The 19,221-nt window shown below is 43.7% G+C and overlaps 1 protein-coding gene across 2 annotated transcripts; it reads left to right on the top strand.

Moving 5' to 3' along the window:
* Positions 1-1,548: 1,548 nt before the first annotated feature.
* On the top strand, positions 1,549-13,544 carry LOC112910584 (uncharacterized). 2 transcript variants are annotated; one of them, XR_003233272.2, is made up of 4 exons: positions 1,549-3,376; positions 9,868-9,913; positions 12,295-12,433; positions 13,288-13,544. XR_003233272.2 is itself a non-coding variant. In XM_025986771.2 (3 exons), exons 1-3 carry the CDS (start codon positions 2,544-2,546, stop codon positions 13,402-13,404), a joined length of 996 nt encoding a protein of 331 aa, XP_025842556.2. In that variant the 5' UTR covers positions 1,549-2,543; the 3' UTR covers positions 13,405-13,544. The 2 variants fall into 2 exon arrangements, 1 of the variants encoding a protein (XP_025842556.2); XM_025986771.2 differs by lacking the exon at positions 12,295-12,433.
* Positions 13,545-19,221: the final 5,677 nt, after the last annotated feature.

The raw sequence follows: 19,221 nt of genomic DNA, 5'->3' as shown, positions 1-19,221 counted from the left end.
AGAGAGACTTACCTATTCCACCACACTCTCTCCCGGTACATTGTTTTATAATATTCAGACTGAGGCCTTGCTTTAGGGATGGTTTTTTTCTCCACACTAAGGGTTTTTTAAAATATTTTATTCATTTATTAATGAGAGGCAGAGACACGGGCAGAGGGAGAAGCAGGCTCCCTGCAGGGAGCCCGATGTGGGACTCGATCTCGGGTCTCCAGGATCATGCCCTGAGCCAAAGGCAGACCCTTAACCGCTGAGCCACCCATGCATCCCAAAACCTCAGGATTCCTGGTAAATGATACCTTTTGCACAATTTTTTAAAACAAAAATCAATTATTATGAACAAACTATCAAAAAATTTTTATTTGTATTATTTTTAAAGATTTTGTTTATTTATTCATGAGACACACACACACAGAGAGAGAGAGGCAGAGACTTAGTATGAGGGAGAAGCAGGCTCCCCCCAAGGAGCCTGATGTGGGACTCGATCCCAGGACCCCGGGATTATGACCTGAACCAAAGGTGGATGCTCAACCACTGAGCCACCCAGGGGTCCAAATTATCAAAATTTTAAAGAGAGACGGAATCTGATCCTTCACTTACACAACTGACCACTCCTTACTCTTCTCACCATGATTTTAGTCAAACACTGTTTACAAAAACCTAGGTAGCATCAGGCTAGCATTTCCCTGCTTGATTTTTTTAAAAAGAATTATAAATAAATAAATAAATAAATAAATAAATAAATAAATAAATAATTTTTAGGGGCAGCCCTGGTAGCGCAGTAGTTTAGCGGCGCCTGCAGCCCCGGGTGTGATCCTGGGGACCCGGGATCGAGTCCCACGTCGGGCTCCCTGCATGGAGCCTGCTTCTCCTTCTGCCTTTGTCTCTGCCTCTCTCTCTCTCTCTCTCTGAATAAATAAAATCTTTTAAAAAATAATTTTTTTAGGTTTAATTTTTTAAGGGCAGCCTGGGTGGCTCAGCGGTTTGGCGTCTGCTTTCTTCTCAGGTCATAATTTTGGGGTCCGAGGATGAGCCCCATGTTGCCCTTCCCCTTGCTTGTGCTGACTCTTTCAAATAAATAAAATCTTTTTTTATTTTTTAAAAGATTTTATTTATTTTTTCATGAGAAGCAGAGACATAGGCAGAGGGAGAAGCAGGCTCCCTTTAAGGAGCCAGATGCAGGACTCTATCCTAGGTCCTGAGCCAAAGGGAGACACTCAACCACTGAGCCACCCAGGTGCCCCAAATAAAATCTTTTTTTTTTCTTTTTAAAAAATCTTTTATTTTAAAGATTTTATTTACTTATTCATGAGAGACTCAGAGAGAGATATAGAGAGGCAGAGACACAGGCAGAGGGAGAAGCAGGCTCCATGCAGGGAGCCTGATTCGGGACTCGATTCCAGGGCTTCGGAATCACGCCCTGGGCTGAAGGCGGCGCTAAACCGGTGAGCCATGAGGGTTGCCCTCAATTTAATTCTTAGACTAGCTAGAAGACTTTGAAAGTTAGAGGGCAGAATTTTTCCTACCCTGCACCGTCCTGCATCTCTTTCATTTGACAATAAGTAGAATTTTATTTTTTCCTGTTCAAAAGATCAGGTTGATAATTTTCGGAAAGGAAGTGGAGAGGAGAGAGGGGTAGAGGGAGCCATAGGGGGAAAGGCCGAAATTCACCTGGGTTCATGCCCCGAGCCCAGCACAGGAGTCGGCTGAGGTTGTATCGGGGACCACAGATGCTGGAGTGGAACGCTACAGAAGATACATAATCTGTGGTGTGCAGCGCTAGTAAAATGCAACAGTTTTTGGGTGCACTAAGCACTGGGGGGTTTACACTTGCACTCTGGTGTGGTTTCATCACTAAAAATCTGGAGTACTTGAACTTTTTCAAGGGGCACCTCGGATTTCTTGTGGAGTGTATCTTACCCAGAAAGCTCTACAAACCCAGCTCCAGGATCCCACCCTGGGTACCCTTGGGAACACGGTGGGGTGTGCTTTCTATATCCTTGCAGAAACTCAGTTAACGATTTTATTACTAGAATGTGGTGTGCACCGCCTGCCAAACATAAAGGGCTGAACCGTGAGCCTTTCTCCAAACTTTTCCAGAAGCGCTCGGTAGATAGTGTGAAGTCTATAGCCCTCATCTCTTCCCGCAAACCTCTACCCCAGCCATTGCCCCCACATCAGTTTGAATCCAGTATAGCCTTTTCCACAGAATATGCACTGTGGTCAAGTGGGGCGTGGCAAACTGAACTGTAAATCAGATCCTCCCCTTCTCCACACAGCCAAGCCCCCCACCAGCCCCCACCTTTCCCATCATGCCTCTATTTTTTAGCCACACCCCAGCCACTTGCATGCGTAAGCAAGCCCCACCCACTGCTATTGGCGGGAAAAGGACAGCCAGTAGCAATCGTCTAAGGGGGTGTGCGTGGTGGTAGAACTTGCCGCAAACCCCCTGGCGCCAAAGAGGAGGAGCTTCCGCCTCAGACTGCACCTCTGTTCTCAACCACAGAGGGTTTGTGGAAGCGCTGGTCTTCCACAGTGCCACAGCCATGGAGCCTCTGCCCAGAGGTAGTTACTATGACCCCGGTGACTACTATGACCCCAGCAACTACTGGCTGGGAATGAATCAAGTGCAAGTAAGATCTGAATCTGTGCAGGGTTCAGCACCAGAAGCTGAAGGCGGCCACATTGATGAAGGAAATCCAGGCCTTGTGGACAAATTCATGTACCACGGCGATGGTGGCAACCTCGAAGGGGACATCAACCTGGAAGGTGCCATCAACTTCTTCCATGGCGATATGAACCTAGACATCAACTTCGAAGACAACTTCAACCTTGAAGACAACTTCAACCTCGAAGACAACTTCAACCTCGAAGACAACTTCAACCTCGAAGACAACTTCAACCTCGAAGACGACTTCAACCTCGAAGACAACTTCAACCTCGAAGGCGACATCAACCGCGAAGGCAACTTCAGCCTCGAAGGCAACATCAACCGCCAAGGCGACATCAACCGCGAAGGCGACATCAACCACGAAGGCGACATCAACCGCGAAGGCGACTTCAACCTCGAAGGCGACATCAACCGCGAAGGCGACATCAACCTCGAAGGCGACTTCAACCGCGAAGGCAACTTCAACCGCGAAGGCGACTTCAACCGCGAGGGCATCGTGAACCATGAAGGTGAAGGGATCCACGAGGTCGGCGGTGGCGTCCAGGAGCTGGGGCAGCTGGCGCCTGAAGAGCTACCCCAGGCGGTGGCTGCTGGGGCTCCCCAGCCCCGAAGGAGACGGCGAGCCCAGCGCAATAAGTTCACGCAGGTGCAAGTTCAGGAGCTGGAAAGTGCCTTCCAGCACACTCAATATCCAGATGTGCTCACAAGGTAAGAGGCTTGTTCCAGGAGGTGCCCAGTTCTCCCGGGACCGTGGGCTCATGTCTAGGTGTCTTTGGTTCTCCCCCCACCCCTCAGCCTCCTTCTTTCCTGTCGAAACCAAAAGGGCCAAGGGTTGAGGGAAGGAGAATGCCTTCTGTGCATCAAGGGAAATATTTTTATACAGTAATTACGTGAAACAAGTCTGGAAACTGTGGTGGGTAGTCTTTTTGTTTTTGTTTTTGTTTTTTAAATTGTGGTAGGGGCACCGGGGCTGGCTCAGTTGAGAGAGCCCGGACTCTTGATCGTTGGCGGTGGTCATGAGTTCGAGCAGAGATTACTTAAATAAGCTTTAAAAAAAAAAAAAAGACTTAAAAAAAAAAAACTTGTGGTAAAATAGAGGCGCCTGGTTGGCTCAGCTAGAGGAGCGTGTAGCTCTTGATCTGCGGTGTGGGGCCGGGTCGTGAGTTTGAGCCTCACTTGTCTGTAGAGATTCTTTAAATAAATAAACGTAAAGGGGCAGCCCGGGTGACTCAGCGGTTTAGCGCCGCCTTCAGCCCAGGGAGTGATCCCGGGGTCCCGGGATCGCGTCCCGCATTGGGCTCCCTGCATGGAGCCTGCTTCTCCCTCTGCCTGTGTCTATGCCTCTCTCTCTGTGTCTCTCATGAATAAATAAATAAAATCTTTAAAAAAAATAAACGTAATAAACTTTAAAAATGTGTCATAGCGACACCTGGGTGGCTCCATGGTTGAGCATCTGTCTGCCTTTCGCTGGGGTGTGATCCCGGTTCGGGAACCAAGTCCCACGGGAACCTGCTTCTCCCTCTGCCCATGTCTCTGCCTCTCTCTGTGTGTGTCTTTTTTTTTTTTTTTTAAAGAAATTTTGTGGTAAACTATGGTGCCTGACTGGCTCAGTCAGAGGAGGGTGCAGCTCTTGATCTATGGGGTCGTGAGTTTGAGCCCCACTTGGGTACAGAGATTACTTAAATAAATAAACTTAAAGACTTTTGGGGCATCTGGGTGGCTCAGATGGTTAAGCAGCTGCCTTGTGGGGGGTGGGTTGGGGGCTGGGATAGAGCCCTGAGCTGGCTTGCAGGGCTTTCTGCTCAACAGGGAGCCTGCTTCTCCCTCTCCCTCTGCCTGCCCCTCTCCCGTGCTCTCTCTATTAAATAAATAAATAAATAAATAAATAAATAAATAAATAAATAAATAAATAAGGAACACCTGAGTAGCTCAGCGGTTGGGCATCTGCCTTTGGCTCGGGGCGTGATCCTGCAGCTCTGGATCAAGTCTGATGTCGGGCTCCCTGGAGCCTGCTTCTCCCTCTGCCTGTGTCTCTCGTGAATAAATAAATAAAATCTCAAAAAAAAACCCAAATATTTATTCATGAGAGGCACAGAGAGTAGAGAGAGAGAGGGAGAAGCAGCTTCCGTGCAGGGAGCCCGATGCGGGACCCGATCCCAGGCCTCCAGGATCAGGCCCTGGAGGCCACACTAAACAGCTAAGCCACCCCGCTGCCCAAAATAAAATCTTTAAAAAAATAAAAAGCCTTAAAAAAACAAGTAAAATAGAGGTGCCTGCCTTGCTCAGCCAGAGGAACGTGCAGCTCTTGGTCTTGGAGTTGTGAGTTTGAGCCCTACTTTTGGCTTAGATTATAAAAAAAAAAAGTTTTAAAAACAATAAATTGTGGTAAAATATAAAGATTAAATTTGTGATCTTAACCATTTTTAAGTGTACAGTTCAGTAGTATTAAGTACATTTATATTTTTGTACAACTAATCTCCAGAACTCCTTTGACCTTGCAAAACTGAAAGGATTGCACAGTGAACAACTCACTATTCCCCCATTTCCCCCTGCCCCTGGCAGTCGCCTTTTTTACTTTGTGTTTTAATGAATTTGACTATTGTAAGTGCCTCATTTAAGTAATTTAAGAATTACACAGCGCTTTTCTTTTTATGTCTGGTATATTTCACTTAGTATGATGTTCCCAGCGTTCATCCATGATGTAGCATGTCTCAGAATTTCCTTCCTTTTTAGGGCTGAGTAATTTTCCATTGTTTGTAAATACCATATTTTGTTTATTCATTTATTATTGGGCACTTCAGTTTGGTTATTGTGAACAATACTGCTATGAACTTGGGTGTGCTAATAGCAGTTAGAATCACTGTTTTCAATTATTTTGGGTATATACCCAGAAGTGGAGTTACTGGATCATATGGTAATCCTGTTTTTAATTTTTTGTGTAGCTGTTCTACTGTGTTCCATAGTGGCTGCACCATTTTGCATTCTAACTAGCAGTCCACAAGGATTTATTTTAATTTCTTCACATTCTTGTTAACACTTGTTATTTGCTTTTTCTTTTTTCTTCTTTTGTGTGTGTGAGAGAGAGTGTGGGTGCACAAACAGTGGGAGAGGCAGAAGGAAGGAGAGAGAATCTTAAGCAGGCTTCACAGTCTCCAGGAGCCTGATGCGTGCCTCCATCTCCTGACCCTGAGATCATGACCTGAGCCAAAATCAACAGTTGGAATGCTAAACTGACTGAGCCATGCAGGCACCCCAACACTTATTATTTTCTGGCTGTTTTAATGTTTTATTCTTAAGTTTTCTCTAGATCCAAGGTGGGGCTTGAACTCACAACCCCGAGATCAAGAGTTGCATGCTTGGGGTGCCTGAGTGGCTGGGATGCTGAGTATGGACCTACTTAAGATTTTCTCTCTTGGAAAAAAAAAAAGATTTTCTCTCTTGGGATGCCTGGGTGGCTCAGTGATTGGGCGACTGCCTTTGGCTCAGTGCGTGATCCAGGATTCCCTAGGATCAAGTCCTGCATCGGGCTCCTTACATGGAGCCTGCTTCTTCTCCCTCTGCCTGTGTCTCTGCCTCTCTTCCTGTGTATCTCATGAATAAATAAATAAAATCTTTTAAAAAAGAAAAAGATTTTCGCTCTCCCTCTCCCTTTCCCCTTCCCCCTGCTGGTGCTCTCTCCCAGGGGAAAAAAAAAAGTTTCATGCCCCACTGACTGAGCCAGTGAGGTGCCCATTTTTTGTTAGCCATCTCAAAGGATGTGAAAAGTGGTATCTCATTATGGTTTTGATTTGCATTTTTCTTTTTTTGAAAGATTTTATTTATTTGTTTGTTTATTTATTCATGAGAGACACAGTGAGAGAGAGAGAGAGAGAGAGGCAAAGACACAGGCAGAGGGAGAAGCAGGCTCCATGCAGGGAGCCTGATATGGGACTTGATCCCGGGTCTCCAGGATCACACCCAGGGCTGAAAGCAGGCACTAAACCACTGAGCCACTCAGGCTGCAGGGCTGTTGAGCATAATGTGCATATTCAAGTCTGACCCATTTTATTCTTTATTAAGACTAATTTATTAATTTTTTCCTGATTTATCTATTTTGGTAAAATACATTTAACATAAAATGTAATGTCTTTACCATTTTAAAGTGTACAGTTCGGTGGTATAAAGTACTTCTTATCATGCAACTATCACCACCATCTATTTCCAGAAATCTTTTTATATTGCAAACCTGAAACTATTACCATTACACAGTGACACCCATTCCCACCTCACCCCTCAGTCCTGGGTAGCCACTATTCTACTTTCTGGCTATGATTTTGACTACACTAAGCACCTCATACTAGTTGAATTAGGCAGTATTTGCCTTTTTGTCACTGGTTTATTTTACACGGCCTACAGTCTTTTAATTTTTTATAAGGCTTTTGGTTTTTTATTGAAGTATAATTAGCATACAGTGTTGTATTAGTTTCAAGTGTACAACATAATGATTCGACAATTTTATACGTTACTCAGTGCTCACCCTGATAAGCGTAGTCACCGTGTATCACCATAGAACGTTATTCCAGTATTATTGACTATATTCCCTATGTTGTATTTTCATTTCCATGACTTATTTATTTTATAACTAGAATTTTTTTGTTTTTATAATATTTTATTTATTTGAGAGAGTAAGTGAGAGAGAGCAAACACCAGCAGGGGCAGAGGAAGAGGAAGAAGGAGAAGCAGACTCCCCTGCTGATCAGGGAGCCCGACCCGGGGCTCTATCTCAGGACCCTGCCATCATAACCTGAGCCGAAGGCAGATACTCAACCAACTGAGCCACCCAGGCACCCGTGTATCATCTTTTTTTTTTTTTTTTAAATTAGGGGCCCTGGGTAGCTCAATCACTTGAGCTTCCAACAAGCCCCACATCAGGCTCTGCACTCAGCATGGAGTTGGCTTGTCCCTCTCCCCACCCCCTCCTCTCTCAAATAAATAAAATACTAATTTTTTTATTTGAGTATAGTTGCCAAACAATATTACATTAGTTTCAAATATACCACATAGGGGCAGCCCCAGTGGCTCAGAGGTTTAGCGCCGCCTTCAGCCCAGGGTGTGATCCTGGAGACCGGGATCAGTCCCACATCGGGCTCCCTGCATGAAGCCTGCTTCTCCCTCTACCCGTGTCTCTGCCTCTCTCTCTGTGTCTCTCATGAATAAATAAAAAAAATCTTTAAAAAAAAAACAACAACAAATATACCACATAGTAAATCAACTTCTCTATATGTTGTGCTATGTGCACTACAGGTATAGCTACCATCTGTCATCATATGATCCTATTGCAATATCACTGACTACATTTTCTGAGCTGTGTCTTTAATTCCTGTGACTTATTTATTTCATAGCTGGAAGTCTGTATCTTCTCCCCTTCACCTATTTTGCCCATCCTCCTATTCCCCAAGCATACAGTCTTTAATGTTCTTCTGTGTGGAAGCATATGCTACAATTTCCTTCCTTGTTAAGACTGAATAATATTCCATTGCATGTATATACCATATTTTATTTACCCATTTTTCATTATTGAGCACTTGGGTTGCTCCTTTTGGCTATTGTGATTATACTGCTATGACCATACGTATGAAAATATCTTCCCAAGACCCTGTTTTTAATTCTTTTCAGTATATACTCAGAAATGGAATTGTTGGATCATATGGCAATTCTGTGTTTAATTTTGAGCAACTATTCTACTGTTTTCCTTAGCAGCTATACTATTTTATATTCCTACCAACAGTGCACAAGGGTTTTAATTTCTCTAAATCCTCACCAACACTTGTTATTTTGTTTTTTTGATAGTACTCATTCTAATAGTATGAGGTGGTAGTAGTCTGGTTTTGATATGCACGTTCATTACTGATGTTGAGCGTCTTTCACACCCATTTGTATATCATCTTTGGAGAAACATCTATCCAAGTCCTTTGCCTATTTTTTAATCTGGATGATGTTTATTTATTGAGTTGTAGTCCTTAATATACACTGGATATTAATTCCTTATCAGATATATGATTTGCAAATATTTTTTCCCATTGCATGGGTTGCCTTTTCACTCTATTGATTTTGTACTTTGATCTACAAAAGTTTTTTATTTTGATGTAGTCTAATTTATACATTTTTTCAGTTATTGTCTGTGTTGGTGGCTTTTTGTAAATAAAATTTTATTGGAATAAGGGTAAGGAGAATAAGGTACTCTCCTGCAACTGCAATGCTAGATCCTTTCATTTAAAATCTCGAGGGGGGGGAACCCTGGGTGGCGCAGCGGTTTAGCGCCTGCCTTTGGCCCAGGGCGCGATCCTGGAGACCCGGGATCGAATCCCATGTCGGGCTCCCGGTGCATGGAGCCTGCTTCTCCCTCTGCCTGTGTCTCTGCCTCTCTCTCTCTCTCTCTCTCTGTGTGACTATCATAAATAAATAAAAATTTAAAAAAATAAAAAAAAATAAAATCTCGAGGGGGGAGGTACCTGGCTGGCTCGGTCCAAAGAGCATGTGATTCCTGATCTTGGGGTTTTGAGTTCAAGCCTTCAAGCCCCACATAGGGCATAGAGCCTACTTTAAAAATAAATAAATAAATATATAGATAAATAAATAAGTAAAATTTAGAGGGAGGGGCACCATGTTGGTCATAGAGCTTACTTAAAAAATAATAAATAATAATAATAAATAAATAAAATTGTGATAATTTGTTCATCATAGATTTTTTGCATTAATTATTATTTTTTAAATAGTGCTTTAAAATGGTTTATCTTGAGTACCGAGTTGTTGATGACACCTTAAATTTTGAGGGGAAACTATCTATAAAGCAAGGCTGGAGCTGAGAATGACAGAAAAGTTTACTTGAAGGGGGTCTTTTTTTGTAAGATTTTATTTATTTATTAGACACAGAGTGAGAGAGAGCATGAGCACACATGAGTGGGGGGAAGGGCAGAGAGAGAAGCAGACTCCCCGCTGAGCAGGGAGCCTGCCGAGGGACTTGATTCCAGAATCCTGGGATCATCACCTGAGCCGTAGGCAGACGCTTAACCCACTGAGCCACCCAGGCACCCTTGGTGGGGGGGGGGGGGTATAGGGGGGAGGGTACATATTTTTAAACAAGCATAAAATGTATATCGATACATTTCCTTTTATCCACAACTCCAAATACTGAACATTTGTGGTTTTTTTCTCCTCAGACAGGAACTTGCAAGACGCATGGATGTGACTGAAATCAGAGTGCAGGTCAGTAAACCTAGATGGCAGGGCAGCCAATTCTAAAACTGGCTTTAGGACTTGGGCACTTTTGTCCTAGACATTCTCAAGTTGGTGTGTTTCGGTTGTCTTTTTTAACATTGGCAAATAAGTTGACTGTAGGGGGTCTTTGTGGGTAGAAAATGGGATATATGAACTCTAGCTTATGGATATTTCCCATTACCAGCGGGAACATGATTTCTTTTTTTTTTCTCTTTTTTTAAATATTTTATTTATTTATTCATGAGACACAGAGAGAAAGGCAGAAACATAGGCAGAGGGAGAAGCAGGCTCCCCATAGGGAGCCCGATGTGGGACTTGATCCCAGGACCCTGGGATCATGACCTGAGCCAAAGGCAGATGCTCAACCACTGAGCCACCCAGGTGCCCCAGAAAATGATTTCTTACAGGGAAAGAAGAAATGAGTTGCTTCTCCTATTCTGTATACAAATTAAATATATATGTGTGTGTATCTATATAGCAAGCATATAGATAGGTATATCCATATACCTATATAGTACATATATATATGTATATGTGTGTTTTCAGTAAAGTTTAACTCCTTCTAACATCTTCTTTAGAGAATACTTCTGTGTGGAGTTATATTGGGGCTGAGGCTGGCTGTAGAAATTTTCAAATTAATGCACAGAGGAGCAAGTTGCGAGAGGGTTCCATTGTACTATATTAAAGCCAAACATAACTTCTTAGCTAAGCGGGTGGATTCCAAACAGTGGGGTGAGGGAGAAATGTATCCTCAGAACACACTATATAAGTAACTAACGTCTGTTTATTGGTGCTGAAACTGATGAGGTGAGACAGCTTCAAAGTCCGAGTACCTGGTCGTCCTGCTGTTATGTTTAAGTGTTTGATAAAGCAGTGTGGAATGGCAGCTCTACAGTTTAATTTTCTGGAATACTTCGATGTATCAACCTGAAAACACTGCTAGAACAGTCCTGTTATGGTGAGAATGGGGAGAGAGTTTGCAAGCTTTGGAAATTTGTCTAAAGAATGAAACAAAAAAAATTAAAATTAAAAAAAAGAATGAAACAAGCAAAAAATATCCAATATCGAATGATTATTAATTGACCTAAGAAGGGCAAAAAAGGTTAGAGAAGAATTGCATATAGCTAAAATAGGCCTTATAGATGCTACACAAATTCAGTGTTACAAATCTGCTAAATGTGTAAGTGAATATTCTCTTGAGGATTTCTAACATTTAAGGATTTTTTTTCATTTTGGTGATACTGTTTTAAAGAATTGAGTTTTGTGGAATTTGTTTAAGGTTTAGGTGTCCCTTATTTTGGAATAGATTCACAGTGCTAATTTTAAATACTTTTATTCCCTTGGGCATTGTTGACTAATTTGTGGGTCATGGGATAAAAAGGTGACCCCCAAAACCCATTTAAGTTATTTCAAAGTGATATTTGCCCAAAAAAGAAAGGAAAGGAAATCAGGATGGATGTATTGGCTTTGCTACAGAGTGCATGTGAGTTGCTACAGGGGTGCCTGGCTGGCTCAGTTGGAGGAACGTGCGACTCTTGATTTCAGGGTCGTGGGTTTGAGCCCCACACTGGGCTTAGCGATTACTAAAAAAAATAAACTTAAAAATATATTTAAAAAAGGGGAGTTGCTGCTCTGGTGGTGGGAATATCTAAAAAGCAGCCCAACAAAGCTGACCGTTGAGTAATGGCATCCCAACCCCAGAGACTGGGGCCCCAGGCTTAGCTCAGATTGGAAAAACTGGAAAGAGGTTGGGAGCACTTGTTCAGGCTGATAAGGCATGTGCAGAGGAAAAGAAAAATGCAAGGTTTGGTGACTAGCTTTTTCTCCTTTCTGGGTTTATGTAGTGTTCTCTCCACGGCATTCTGAAAGGAACATAAGCCACAAGAAATAAATCAGGGAGAAAACTAAGTGTTCTCATATATTTCCAAACCATACAGCGTGAATTTTCCCCAAGACACTTAATACATGATTTTCCTCCTTTGTTTTGCAAATAGAACTGTTCTGTGAAACCAATATTGAGGGTACGGCCCCATACGACAGCTAGCTATGGGCTTTACTTACCTGATGTCTATGGAGATCTGACCACTGATACACTTGGATCGAGTCCTGTGTCAGGCTCCCTGCATGGCATGGAGCCTGCTTCTCCTTCTGCCTGTGTCTGTGCTTCTCTCTCTCTCTCTCTCTGTGTCTCTCATGAATAAATAAGTAAAATTTTTTTTTAAAAAGATGGTAAAGTGTGACAGTTTTGTTTGTGTGTTTGTTTGCAAAAGTAGTTGGCAGATATGTAGAAAGGAGCCATTTTATGACCCCTTACCCTCACTATTGTTGACTATCTTCCTAAAATGCCTGTTCCACCTTCTTGCCGGAAGAATAAGGGATGGGATTGGGACCTCCTGGTTGAGTAGCAACGCCTAGGATAACCTGCCCTGCTGGACAACAGCGGCTCCTCCAGGATCCTGGAACTGTAGCCAGAGCAGAGTGAGCTGACCTGGTCCTGAGCCCAGGAAGGTTTGTAGGGTGGGGCAGGTTGGAGCATGCCAAATTGACAACAGCGACAATGAATGAAGCTCAGTGAGCTTCGGTGAGCTCAGTGAGCATTTTAGTTAATTTGGGTCAAGTTGGTCTCCACTTTCCTTAACACTGCAGGCTAAAATCAAGGCAATGTTCATGGCTTCAGCAGCTCTCATGTCCCAGCTAGACAAGCCACAAATTCCACGGGACCCCATGACTAGGCCTTCCTTGCCAGACTACTTTTTAACTCTCAAGAGGTTTCATAGGACAAATGATCTTTTAGACATCCTTAAAGGAAATCTGTCTAAAAACCCAATGCATTTCCTCCTGTTAATTATTTACTTCATCCTGATGATAGGCTTTTCAAGTAGGGAGCCATTCCCCTCAATATGTCTTTAAATAGGGCCCACTATTTGCAATGCCCAGATTGTCCCCAAAACAAGGTGACATTCTCTCCAGTGAGGAGGGGCAGAAGCTAACTGGAGAGCTAATGATCAGCTGTCAGGATACAGACCTTTCTTTGTCCTGTTACCAGGCATTGGATCAACAGCAAGGACCCGGTGCAACTCATAAGCTAGACCTGCATGCAATACCTGAAAAAAATTTGAATATTAAAATTAGGAGAAGAGAGACAAAGCAATAAGCGTATTCCAGAACCTGGCACGTAGCTGGTGCTCACTGAGGATGAGCTAAAGGGAGGGGATGTGGTGTTAGCTTTCCTGAGTAAACAGCTTCTCTTGGTGCTGCACGAAAAATCTCGAAGGCATATACGGTTGCATGTAGGTTTTTTTTCTGTTATGACATTGAGTGTTCAATATGCTAAATTGCGCCCTTTTTCTCTCTGCTTGTAGGTTTGGTTTAAGAACAGGAGAGCCAAGTATAGGAGAGATGAGAGGGCATCAAAGCTCAGAAACACACCACCTACCAACCTGGACCACCTTTTCATCCTCATGTTGGATGGGCCCTAGAATGCCATCCTTGTTCAGAAACCAGTTTGGAGATGGGTTCTTTTGGTGTCACTGACACTCGGGCCACCTATGCTGCCCCTTCCACCCATATCTCCTCTAATAGTTTGTTGCGTTGTCAATAAAGAAGTGAATTCACCATGCGTTTGTCTTTGTGTACCAAATGGGGGCAAATAGGGTATGTACGTAAATTGTTAAGGAAATGCCATCGAAACAGAATGACAAGGAGGCTTCCTTTTATGTGGCGACATCCCTGAATCACTATATAGGCCCTGCATGTCACAGAAGCTCCCCAAGTACCCATGATAAGCTTGCACTGACCCATATATCTTCTCTTCCATTCCTCACCCCATCTTCATCCCCACCTTACCCCTTCGGGACCACAAATATGTGCAAGATGAGGTGTGATGAGTCCTAGTGAAAGAATAGTGTTGTTTCGGGAAAGGAGCTGCACTCATGCTGACATGTTCAAGTTGAACACTGGAATCTAGGGAAAACCTAAGAGGCTACCCAGGGATTTATGGGAGGGTGGCCACCAAACATTCATCCAGTATGTTTCAAATTCTGTTAACTACCTATTCTTTTTGTGGAGGAGATTGAGGAATAGAAGCCATTCTGGCAGGGACACCTAGGTGGCTCAGCGGTTGAGTGTCTGCCTTCGGCCCAGGGCGTGATCCTGGAGTCCCAGGATCGAGTCCCACATTGCGCTCCCTGCATAGAGCCTGCTTCTTACTCTGCCTATGTCTCTGCCTCTCTTTCTGTGTATGTTTCTCATGAATAAATAAATAAAACCTTTAAAAACTAATAATAATAATAAAAAGAAAAATAAGAGATTCCATCAAGGCCAGAAAGAGGCTCTTCTCCCTTTCTTTCTCCCACCCCCACCAGCCAAGGAAAGAAGCATATTATCAATCTTTCCCCAGGTGAGAAGCTATCATACCTTCCTAAGTATTTTGTCACCTTCCACATCCTTGAGAGGACCCTGCCTGATTCCTGTTGTTAAACACTGAAAAGGGACCTATTGGTTTACTACTGTTCTTTTTTTTTTTTTTTTTTTTTTTTTTTACTACTGTTCAAAGCAAGAGGGGAATCCCTGGGTGGCTCAGCGCCACCTTCAGCACAGGGCGTGATCCTGGAGTCCCGGGATTGAGTCTCGCATCGGGGTCCCTGCGTGGAGCCTGCTTCTACCTCTGCCTGTGTCTCTGCCTCTCTCTCTGTGTGTGTCTCTCATGAATAAATAAATAAAATCTTAAAAAAAAAAAAAAAAAAGAAAAAGGAAGGATGATAAAGCCCAAATCAGGATAGTGGTTAAGTCTCTTTCAAGACCAGGTCAAAAGACACAAGATGCAAGTGACTGGAGTCCTGCCCTGTGGATTTCCTAGAGGCTGTGAAGGGCTAAGGGCATTTCCATGTTCAGAATCACCACCAAGACCATGGTCTCCAGTACTGACCTTGTTGCGGGGCTATAAACTCAGTGGGTCTATCTCTCTTTTTATTTATTTATTTATTTTTAAAGATTTTAATTCATTTATTCATGAGAGACACAGAAAGGCAGAGACGCAGGCAGAGGGAGAAGTAGGCTCCACTAAGGGAGCCCGATGTGGGACTTGATATCAGGACTCCAGGATCAGACACAAGCCTAAGGCAGGCGCCAAACCGCTGAGCCACCCAGGCTGCCCTTAAAAAATTAAACCTAAAAAAATTATTTTTTAAAAGATTTTATTTATTCAGAGAGAGAGAGAGAGAGAGGCAGAGACAAAGGCAGAAGGAGAAGCAGGCTCCATGCAGGGAGCCCGACGTGGGACTCGATCCCGGGTCCCCAGGATCACACCCGGGGCTGCAGGCGCCGCTAAACTACTGCGCCACCAGGGCTGCCCCTAAAAATTATTTATTTATTTATTTATTTATTTATTTATTTATTTATTTATAATTCTTTTTAAAAAAATCAAGCAGGGAAATGCTAGCCTGATGCTACCTAGGTTTTTGTAAACAGTGTTTGACTAAAATCATGGTGAGAAGAGTAAGGAGTGGCCAGTTGTGTAAGTGAAGGATCAGATTCCGTCTCTCTTTAAAATTTTGATAATTTGGACCCCTGGGTGGCTCAGTGGTTGAGCATCCACCTTTGGTTCAGGTCATAATCCCGGGGTCCTGGGATCGAGTCCCACATCAGGCTCCTTGGGGGGAGCCTGCTTCTCCCTCATACTAAGTCTCTGCCTCTCTCTCTCTCTCTCTGTGTGTGTGTCTCATGAATAAATAAACAAAATCTTTTAAAATAATAAAAATAAAAATTTTTTGATAGTTTGTTCATAATAATTGATTTTTGTTTTAAAAAATTGTGCAAAAGGTATCATTTAGCAGGAATCCTGAGGTTTTGGGATGCATGGGTGGCTCAGCGGTTAAGGGTCTGCCTTTGGCTCAGGGCATGATCCTGGAGACCCGAGATCGAGTCCCACATCGGGCTCCCTGCAGGGAGCCTGCTTCTCCCTCTGCCCGTGTCTCTGCCTCTCATTAATAAATGAATAAAATATTTTAAAAAACCCTTAGTGTGGAGAAAAAAACCATCCCTAAAGCAAGGCCTCAGTCTGAATATTATAAAACAATGTACCGGGAGAGAGTGTGGTGGAATAGGTAAGTCTCTCTGTCTGTATTTTTTTAAAGGGTTTTCCTCCTTTTTTTTTTTTAAGATTTTATTTATTTATTCATGAGAGACACAGAGACAGAGAGAGAGGCAGAGACACAGGCAGAGGGAGAAAAGCCGACTCCACGCAGGGAGCCCGATGTGGGACTCGATCCCGTGACCTCAGGATCAGGCCCTGGGCAGAAGGCTGCGCTAAGCCACCGGGGCTGCCCTGTACGTATGTATTTAAAAGTAAAGTAAACTCAACCCCACAACACGGAGCTCAAGCTCACCAACCCCGAGATCGAGAGTCACATGCTCTACCGACAGCCAGCTAGGTGCCCCTGGAATAGGTAATCATTTATTTATTTATTTTAAAGATTTATTTATTTATTTGAGAGAGAGTGAGAGAGCCAGAGAGCGAGAGAGCAGAGGGAGGGACAAATGAAAAGAATCTCAAGCGGACTCCACCCTGAGCCGGATGCAGGGCTTGATGTCACAACCCTGAGATCATGACCTGAGCTGAAATCAGGAGTCAGAGGCTCAACTGACTGAGCCACCCAGGTACCCCACTGGGAATAGGTATTGAAAAGCATGCATGAACTGAAGATGATGAATTTCATTTCCTCTAGCTCCAAATACTGAATATTTGTGGGTTGCTCAACCTCAGAAAGGAGCTTGCAAGATGCATGCAAGTGACTGAAGACAGCACCCAGGCTAATCTATCTGAAAAAAAAAAAAAAAACCTATTTGGTGAGAAATAATTAGCCATGTTTGGAAAATAACTTTTTTCTTTTTTTTTTTTTTTAAGATTTTATTTTTAGGAGCACCTGGGTGGCTCAGTGGTTGAGCATCTGCCTTTAGCTCAGGTCGTGGTCCTGGGGACCTGGAATCAATTCCCACATCTGGCTCCCCGCAGGTTGTCTGCTTCTCCCTCTGCCTATGTCTCTGCCTCTCTCTCATTTATTTATTTATGCACGAGAGACACAGAAAGCGAGGCAGAGGGAGAAGCAGACTCCATGCAGGGAGCCCGATGCGGGACTCGATCCCAGGACTCCGGGATCACGGCCTGAGCATGAAGGCAGACACCTAACCGCTGAGCCACCCAGGCGTCCCAATAAATAAAAATCTTCAAAAGAATTCACTACTATTATTGCATAAAATATCCTCTCACCACAGTATAACCTATGGCATACGTGGCATAACGGAAAGAGGCATGATTAGAAATTACACATTCTCGTTCTTTTAGAGACACTGGAAAATCTCCAGATGAAAACTATGTGATGTCTTGATTTGCATCAAAATAATCCAGGGGCATATGCAAGTGTGTTGAATTGGTGAGGGTATTGATGAAACAAGGCTGGTTCTGAATAATTGTTGAAACTGAGAGATGAATACATAAGGTTGGGATTCTCTCTGCTTTTATGTATGCCTGACATTTCACGTAATGAAAAACATGCTTTGGGGCTGTTTTTTTTTTTTTTTTTTTTTTTAAGTTTTATTTACTTAAGTGTTCTCTCCAGCCAACGTGGGGCTTGAACTCACAACCCTGATATCAAAGAGTCCCATGCTTTTCTGACTGAGCCAGCCAGGCACCCCTAAAAAAACATGTTCTGTTTTGTTTTTAAAATTTTCAAAGATTTATTTATTCATTTGAGAGAGAGAGAGAGAGAGAGCGAGAGAAAGAGAACATGAGTGGAAGGAGGGGCAGAGGAGAGGGAGAGAGAAAATCCCAAGCAGACTGTGCGCTGAGCTCCGAGCCCAATCTCACGATCCTGAGATCATGACCGGAGCCAAAACCAAGAGTCGGATGCTCGACAGTTCAACTGAGCCACCCAGGCGCCTCTAAACAACATGTTCTTTAATGGCTGGAGTTACCAACTCAAATGCCGATGAAGGCAGGTAACATAACAGCAAGGAGAGTGGAGACGGGCAAACTGAGGAAGAACACATCTCTTTCAAAGGGGACGGCCTGTACTCAGTCCCAGCTCACTGTGCTGCAGGGGAATGTTGGGCCAAGACGGCCAGATTTTCCGGGTTTTTTTCAAGATTGGCCCCAACTCCAAACGTCTATATGAAACCTTCCATTTCTTTAACTGTTGTAACTAACTGAAATAGGTCTTATTGAAAAGTGTGCCAGCTATCTAAAAGAGGTCTGTGGACTAGATTCAGGCTGCAGCTGCCAGGTTGCAACCTTTGCAGGATAAGCTAACCTTAAACAATTTTCATTGTCTGGAGCAGAAGAACGTCATCAAGAAAGTCAGAAAGAAAGAAAGAAACCAACCAACCAACCAACCAACCAACACCTGGGGTGCCCGGGTGGCTCAGTCGGTTACATCTGACTCTTGGTTTTGGCTCAGGTCAGGATCTCGGGGTCATGAGATGGAGCCCCAAGTCAGGCTCTTTAATCAGCAGAGTCTGCTTGAAATTCTCTCTCTCCCTCTCCCTCTGCCGCTCCCTCCGCTTGTGCTCTTGCTCTCTTTAAAGTAAATAAAAAGGGCACCTTGGGTGGCTCAGCGGTTTAGCGCCTGTCTTCAGCCCAGGGCCTGATCCTGGGGACCCCGGGATCGAGCCCCACGTCGGACTCCCTGCACGGAGCCTGCTTCTCCCTCTGCCTCTCTCTCTCTCTCTCTCTCTCTCTTTCTCTCTCTCTCTCTCTCTCTCTCTCTCTCCGTGCCTTTCATAAATAAATAAAATCTTTAAGGGATAAAAAAAATAAATACAGTAAATAAATAAAAATCTTAAAAAGAAAAAAAAAAGAACCTCCGAAAACTAACCATCCTAGGATACCATTATTCTACCCTCCTACTTCTGTTTATAAGCCCTGCTCTCGTACATGCTTTGTTCTCTCCCTTCTGTGTCCCCCTCTGTGAGTTTCTTTATTTTCTTTAAAGATTTTATTTATTAATTTATTCATGAGACACAGAGAGAGAGAGAGAGAGGGGGGGGGGCAGAGACACAGGCAGAGGGAGAAGCAGGCTCCCCCCAAGGACCCCGATGCGAGACTCAATCCCAGACCCGGGGGATGACGCCCTGAGCCGGAGGCAGATAGATGCTCAACCGCTGAGCCACCCAGGCGTCCCTCTCTCTGAGTTTCTTTGGTTCTCACGCCACTTGCCTCGTTCTTTTTTTTTTTTTTTAATTTTATTATTTATTTTTCACTCACCTAGTTTTGATCTCAAATTTCTGAGCACTGAGGACGA

This window comes from Vulpes vulpes, chromosome X (genome assembly GCF_048418805.1).
Source record: "Vulpes vulpes isolate BD-2025 chromosome X, VulVul3, whole genome shotgun sequence".
NCBI classification, from domain to species: domain Eukaryota; kingdom Metazoa; phylum Chordata; class Mammalia; order Carnivora; family Canidae; genus Vulpes; species Vulpes vulpes.
This window is presented reverse-complemented; position numbering and strand designations above follow the sequence as displayed.

Bases quoted from the DNA above. Each gene is read 5' to 3' on its own strand.
- LOC112910584 (XM_025986771.2), top strand. From the start codon at position 2,544: ATGGAGCCTCTGCCCAGAGGTAGTTACTATGACCCCGGTGACTACTAT. The intron at 3,377-9,867 runs GTAAGAGGCTTG...TTTTCTCCTCAG, and splicing joins TATCCAGATGTGCTCACAAG to ACAGGAACTTGCAAGACGCA. The intron at 9,914-13,287 runs GTCAGTAAACCT...CTCTGCTTGTAG, and splicing joins TGACTGAAATCAGAGTGCAG to GTTTGGTTTAAGAACAGGAG.